Genomic DNA, 7,595 nt, shown 5'->3' on the forward strand with positions numbered 1-7,595 from the left:
CCGCAGCCTCAGGCAATCCACTCACCTCAGCCTCCCAAAGGCACAAGATTACAGACTGAGCCACCAAGCCCAGCTACAAAAATATTTTTTAATTTAAAAAACTTTACTTTCATGTAAAAGTAATTATGACTATATAACTGCATACGACAGACTTAAACTATTTGTCACCTATGTCACTTATGTGTCTTCTTTTTAAACTTGTGCTAAGTCCTGTGGATATTAGTTCACATTACAAAATTCTGACATTCTGAAAAGTAGAATTTATATAGAGATCAAACATTCAAAAGATGCATTCTCTCCTGAGCTTAAAGAAGTTTCTATTTATATTGGGTAGAACAGTATAGATAAATTGACATGAAATTGCATCCTGTACCACTGTCTGCTTTAGAAATGTCAAAACATTTGGGAAATACTGGATTTTGAATGGTTTGAGACTACTTGTCTGAGAGTTGTGTAACTCAGACTAAATGTGTGGGGCATGCCTCAGAACTGACCCATATAAGACATACCTAGCAAGGTAAAAATCTTTTGGTCATATATTCTAGAATAACAAATATTACAGGCCGGGCTCGGTGGCTCAGCCTGTAATCCCAGCACTTTGGGAGGCCAAGGTGAGTGGATTGCCTGAGCCTGCGGGTTCGAGATCCACCTGGGCAACTTGACGAGACCTCATCTCTACAATAAATCAAAAAATCAGCCGGGCGTGGTTGTGCACACCTATAATTCCAGCTACTCGGAAGAATGAGGCGGAAGGATCACCGGAGCCCAGCAGGTCGAGGATGCGGTGGCTGGGAGCGGCCATTGCACTCCAGTCTGGGTGACGGAGTGAGACTCCAACTCAAAAAAAAAAAAACAAAACAAATATTACAAACTTGTGACTTATGTTTGAACCAAAAGAATGCATAGTAAAATTAGAATTATTTCTTTTGCTTATCTAGTAAAAATATAAACAACGTTATGTAAGGTGTACACGTTTCTGAAAGTGTTGTTTTCTGACCTCTTGTATGAAATGTATGGTCTAACCTTACGGATGTTTGCAGGTCTCGACACAGGCGATTTTCTTATAGCCAGTCTAAGTCGCGTTCCAAATCACTCCCAAGGCGGTCTACCTCAGCAAGGCAGTCAAGAACTCCAAGAAGGAATTCGGGTTCTAGAGGACGGTCACGGTCCAAGTCCTTTCAAAAAAGATCCAAGTCAATAGGAAAATCACAATCAAGTTCACCTCAAAAGCAGACTAGTTCAGGAACAAAGTCAAGGTCACATGGAAGACATTCTGACTCCATAGCAAGATCCCCATGTAAATCTCCCAAAGGGTATGCCAATTCTGAGGCGAAAGCACAAACAGCAAAACATTCTCATTTTCGGTCACATTCCAGATCTCGGAGTTATCGTCATAAAAACAGTTGGTGAACAGCAGCAGAAGAGCACTACGTAATCTTTAAGCTATTAAGCCTCTCATTATGTTAAATAAAAATTCTTCAAGGTTTACAGAAAATGTGAGTTGATATTAGTTACTTTGGGCGTGTGGAAGAAATAAAATCCCTGTAGATCTGGATTAATAAAGATTTGGTCTCAATTTAAGGGCACACAGCACAAATTATGATGTGTCTAATGTCACCATTTTATGGACCATTTTTTTGTTTACATTGTGACAGAAGGGAACTTTTCAAAGGAAATGGGTAAAAATGGAACTAATTTTAAAAATTTGACTTGGGTATTAGATATTAGTAATATCAGTAATACCTTTTACAAGGATATTTTTGAATTTAAAGCACTTTACTTTCATGTAAAAGTAATTATGACTGTGTAACTGCATAGGTCAGACTAACTGTTTGGCACCTATGTCTCTTTTGTGTCTTCATTTTAAACTTGGGCCAAGCCCCATGGCTATTAGTTCACATTACAAAATTTCTGACATTCTAAAAAGTAGAATTTATATAGAGATCAAACACTCAATTAAAGAAGGTTCTATTTATATTGGGTAGAACAGTATGGATAAAGGGACATGAAATTGCATCCTGTACCACTGTCCACTTTAGAAAAATGTCAAAACACTTGAGAAATATTGGATTTTGAGTAGTTTGCTACTACTTGTCTAAAACGTATGATGTGTAGCACTCACAATCCAAAAATACCCATATGAAGCCTTACAGGTTTGAAGGTGGAACATTTTGTATAAAATCATGTTTTATACCATTATTTCTATATGCATACTTATCATCTGCTGCTTAATTTTTTTCCAGCTCAACTTTAAATTATATAGATATGTCTTCTTATTTTTGAAAGTGCTTAGTACCTTGTGTTAAGAAACAAGACTACATCTTCAGAAACAATTTTGCAGTATTTACATTACACTGCCCTTCATTTTTTAAAACCAAATAACTTTGTTATTTATTGCTTTTATAGTTGTTATTACGAATAATTTCTTTGAAAATGTGTTTGTAGTTTACATTTTTCAAAGCGTTTTTCAAAGGTAGTATTTGTGATAAAATGGCTTTGCATATTATTAGAGGGGATATATTTATAGAGCTCCACTTGTATACTTTGTTGAATTATATTATTGAAATGTAAAAGTTCTCAACCCATACAGCTAATATTTGTATCTAGAGTGCTTAAGAAAAAAAGTCTGTCTGATCTTATATTTTTAGTCTGTAGGAGCTAATGTTGCTTCTGTTTGTTTTGAATACAAATTCCATTTTTCTTTGCATTTTAGATCCTATATGTAAGAATCAACTTTACACAATAATTTGTAAATGCTGGTAATATTTGAACAAGTGCCATAAACTCATGTATATTGTACTTTCGGAATAGATTTTCTCTAATGATAGCAACATTTATTTATTTCAAAGCTACAACTCTTTGAAGCGTTCGACTGTAATAAAATTTAGTTATAAAATTATGTGGCACTAGTGAAAACCTAAAGGCTAGTCTAAAAACAAATATTAATCGTAATTTTTAGTATTTTGTAAATGTTTGGGTACACACACACAAGTGCGGTCATTTTAAATAATAACCAGGTGCCATGTTTCAGACAAAGTTGTAAAATATAATAATAACTAGGACTGTGGTATAGTGTCTTTACTCTATTTACCTAATTCATTGTCTCTTAGTAGAACGTTAATCAGGCAATATTCCTGAATTTGCTGAGTCCTTGACTACCCTCGGACTTCGTTTTCCAACGTCACCTCTAGGCTGCTTAGGGGGCTGCTATCTGGTTTGATGGAAAAGCTGGAACGATAAGAGCTCAGACTCTGGTGGGCCTTTATTGTGCACCTGGCACTGTCCTGCGAGTTTCAAGTTATTCACTCATCACAGCGCCCTTACCACGTGAATACCAGTGCACACGAGGAAAATGGAATGCAGAGGGGCTGAGTTTTACGGGTGCACGGCCACTGATGGAGCTGCGGAGTGGCTGGGCGCCAGAGCCCTGTCCCGGCTGCTATACCCGTGTCTTCTGGAAAGAAAAGTCCTCGACAGGTAGATGCTTACCAAGAACAGTCCTTACAGGTAGATGCTTTCCTCTAGACGTCACCTAGGGTAACGTGACCTAGGGGAAAATGAGAGAACAGAATTAGGAAATGACTAGCCGTCACTGAAGATGAGTTCTGTGACTCTGGGTGAAAATTGATGAGCTGGGTGTCTTGAAAGAGTGTCTTCTGGGAATACTTTTTTTTGTAATTTATGCGTGTGTTTGTTTTTTTATAAACAGTCTCGCTATGTCACCTGGTTTGGAGTGCAGTGATGCTATCATAGCTAACTGCAGCCTTGCCTCTTGAGCTCTCAGTCCATCCTTTCACCTCAGCCTCCAGAGTACATAGGACAGTACTCAGGTGTGTACCACCACATCTGGTTAATTTATTGATTGATTGATAGAAATCAGGTCTTGCTATGTTGCCCAGGCTGGTCTTGAACTCCTGGCCTCAACTGATCCTCTTGCCTCAGTCTCCCAAAGTGCTAGGATTAAGGGTGTGAGCCATCATGCCTAGCCAGAATATCTTTATTCTAGGGTTCATTTTTGGCACAGAATTGTTTCTTGGGCCATTTGAGAAAGGTACTTAGGGTAAGATTGTTTATTAATAAAAAAAGGAAATTGTTTAATTTTAGATATCTGAGATCAGTTCTTTAAAGAGACTGTATTTACTTAGTTACTTTTCAAGTTTAGGGCAGGGATGCTACCTACCATTTATTCAGGGTCATAGAGGAGAAGTTAAGGTCAGAAATAAAGATGGCTACTACAGCTGCTTGCATGCTTTCTCCCTATGAATAATGAACCAATAATTTCTGTATAGCAGCTGATATTTTGCAGCTGCTAGCAGATAATGGGGAAATTGCTAAAATATTTATTTGGAGCCTAAGATTTAATTTTATGTCACTGGGCTAATTTATTTTTAAATGTAAATTAACTAATTTCAGGACTTTATTTGTAAAGTTTGCTTGCGATTTAACTATTCTAACACATACTGTCGGATTACAAATAAATAAGAATTGCTACTCTTACTCTGATCCCGTTGACAGAGGCAAAATTAGTCAAAGTTTAAAGGAAGATATATGGAAATTCTTTAGTAATCCTTCTAAGCTATGTTAAAATCGTAATATCTTATTTAAAGTCTTAAAACTGAACTTGGGCCGGGTGTGGTGGCTCACGCCTATAATCCCAGCACTTTGGGAGGCCAAGGTGAAAGGGCTGTCTGAGCCCGCAGATTTGAGACCTGCCTGGGCAGCGAGACCTCATCTCTACAATAAATCAAAAAATTTAGCCGGGCGTGGTGGCGTGTGCCTGTAGTTCCAGCTACTTGGAAGGCTGAGATGGAAGAATCGCCTGAACCCAGCAGGTAGAGGCTGCGGTGGTCGTGAGTGTGCCACTGCACTCCAGCCTGGGTGATGGTGTGAGACTCCGACTCAAAAGAAAACACAACTTGTCTTCGATACAGGGTGGTAGACTATGTCGAGCATATTCTGTATATGTATGCTATTTAATGCAGTACAGTCTGCTGCGGGGGATCTTAACCAGCATCACGAAGCTGGTTAAGATCCAGAGCTTCCGGTCTAGGCCCTGTGAAACGCAGGGCCAAACTATCGTGTGTGCATTTCTCAAAAGAAAGTTGATGTGGTTTTGTCAGATTTCCAAACAAGTCCAGGACTCCCTAGGATTTAAGCACCAGTGGTTCAGTGAGGCATTTATGGACTTTGAAGTCAAAACTCAGCTTGGGCTGGGCGCAGTGGCTCATGCCTGTAATTCCAACACTTTGGGGGACAGATGTGGGAGGAATGCTTGAGGCCAGGAGTTCAAGACCAGCCAGGACAACATAATGAGACCCCATCTCTACAAAAGATGTTTAACATTGACCAGGCGTGGCGGCATGTGCCTACGTAGTCTCAGCTGTTCCGGAGGCCGAGTTGGGAAGGTTGCTCGAGCCCAGGCGTTTGAGGCTGCCGTGAGCTGTGATCACTGCGCCATACTCCAGCCCGAGTGACAGAACAGGGCCCCAGCTCTAAAAACAAACTCAGTTTGAATTTCAGGTGCCCATTTACTAGCTATGCAACCTTGGGCAAGTGAACTAACCTCTGTGAGCCTTGGTCTCGTCCACTGTGAAATGTGGATGTATTTGTCCCACAGCATTGTTCGGGGGACGGAAGAGGCTCAGCAGACCACCAAGTCCAGGGTGGGCATTCAGACGTCAGTTTCTTTAAGTTTTCTTGCTTAGATACAGAGTTGATCAGAAAACATTTCCTGGTACTAAGTGGAGATTATGCATCTTAGCATCTAGATCACTCTTGAGAAAACAGGACATTGAGGATCACAGCATTAACTCTGGTCTTGGTCTACCAAGTCTTGATTTAGTCACTTCAGAAAACGTTTTTTCTTTTGAGTTGGAGTCTCACTTTGTCACCCAGGCTGGAGTGCAGTGGCACACTCACGGCCACCGCACCCTGGACCTGCTGGGCTCCGGCGATCCTTCCGCCTCAGCCTTCCAAGTAGCTGGAACTACAGGCATGCGCTACCATGCCCGGCTGATTTTTTTTTTTTTTTATTGTAGAGACGAGGTCTCACCATGTTGCCCAGGCTGGTCTCGAACCCATGGGCTCAGGCAGTTCTCTCACCTCAGCCTCCCAAGGTGCTGGGATTATTGTCGTGAGCTGCCGCCCCCAGCATATTTATCTCTTGATATCTTTAAAAAGCTGTTCATAAAATTAAGCACAAAGATAATTGAGTCGAACACCTTTTTGGAATATGGTCCTTAGTGGAAGTGGGGGATATTTCAGGTTGATTCAACATCTCTCAAGTCAAAACAGTACTTAGCAATAATTATGACAAGTATCACCTCTTTTATGTAAGGGAATAATCGTGAAACAAAGTTAAATAAAAAGTATACATGGGCTATCATACCCCATCAGTAGAATTTTCCAAAACATGGCATCATGATAGTTTATTCTTTTTTTCTTTTTCTTTTTTTGAGTTGGGGTCTCTGCCACTCAGGCTGGAGTGCAGTGGCACACCCACGGCCACCCCAGCGTCGACCCGCTGGGCTCCAGTGAGCCTCCCATCTCAGTCTTCCAAGTAGCTGGAACTACAGGTGCGTGCTACCACATCCAGGCTAATTTTTTTTTTTTTACTTATTGCAGAGACGAAGTCTTGCCAAGTTGCCCAGGCTGGTCTCAGCCTCCCAAAGTGCTGGGCTTACAGACTGAGTCACCGAGCCCGGCCGATAGTTTGTTCTATACTGGAAAAGGAAGGGACTATGTGATTATTCTCTCGAATGTTATATTCTAGGAATAGGCCATAACTCTGAACTTGTGAAAAGAAATAGTACCATCTTGCAGATGAATGCTCGGGGGGTTGTTGGTTGCCATTTTAAAAAGAGTAGCATGTGACTTTAAGTATGTGGTTCCCATAATCCAGAACTCCATATTCAACCTACATCTGTTAATCTCTAAAGTAGTAAGTAGATTATGAGTTGAGGATCTTACTGTGTCAGGGTTCAGGTTCTTTCAGAATGTTTGTATAAAAGGTAAAGGACAGTGTTCAATATTTAGCTCTAGAGATACATCGTTTGTATGTTCATTATGGTTGTTTTTGCTGGTGTTTTAAGTCAGGAGTGAGACTCCAGCTCAAAAAAAAAACAGCCAGGCGTGGTGGCGCGCGCCTGTAGTTCCAGCTCCGCGGAAGGCTGAGGTGGAAGGATCGCCGGAGCCCCGCGGGTCGAGGCTGCGGTGGCTGGGAGCGGCCACTGCACTCCAGTCTGGGTGACGGAGTGAGACTCCAACTCAAAAAAAAAAAAAACAGCTTCATAAAGGTGGATTGAGAGATTCAGTCCAGCATTCTTGGCTTATGACCACCTGTATTCTTTCTTTCCAGAACCATAGCCATAGCTTACAAGACCAACCACCTGTTGTCTAGAGAAAGGAAGTAGACTGGGTGTGGTGGCTCATGCCTATAATCCCAGCACTTTGGAAGGCCGAGGTGAGAGGATTGCCTGAAGCCACAGGTTCGAGGCCAGCCTGGCAATTTGGGGAGACCTCATTTCTACAATAAATAAAAAATCAAGCCGGGCTCGGTGGCTCAGCCTGTAATCCCGTGCCTTTGGGAGGCTGAG

General features: G+C 41.2%; 1 protein-coding gene across 1 annotated transcript in view; it reads left to right on the top strand.

Annotated features, from left to right (window-relative positions):
* The window catches only part of SRSF12 (serine and arginine rich splicing factor 12), a 13,456-nt gene extending 10,394 nt beyond the window's left edge, over window positions 1–3,062 (top strand). Inside the window, exon 5 of the mRNA XM_008070723.2 lies at window positions 1,041–3,062. Within this exon, the coding sequence (XP_008068914.1) occupies window positions 1,041–1,410 (370 nt within the window). The 3' untranslated portion in view covers window positions 1,411–3,062. The remainder of the gene's footprint in view (window positions 1–1,040) is intronic.
* Window positions 3,063–7,595: the final 4,533 nt, after the last annotated feature.

Source organism: Carlito syrichta, unplaced genomic scaffold, assembly GCF_000164805.1.
Source record: "Carlito syrichta isolate Samal-C Ts95f unplaced genomic scaffold, Tarsius_syrichta-2.0.1 Scaffold313976, whole genome shotgun sequence".
Lineage (NCBI taxonomy): Eukaryota > Metazoa > Chordata > Mammalia > Primates > Tarsiidae > Carlito > Carlito syrichta.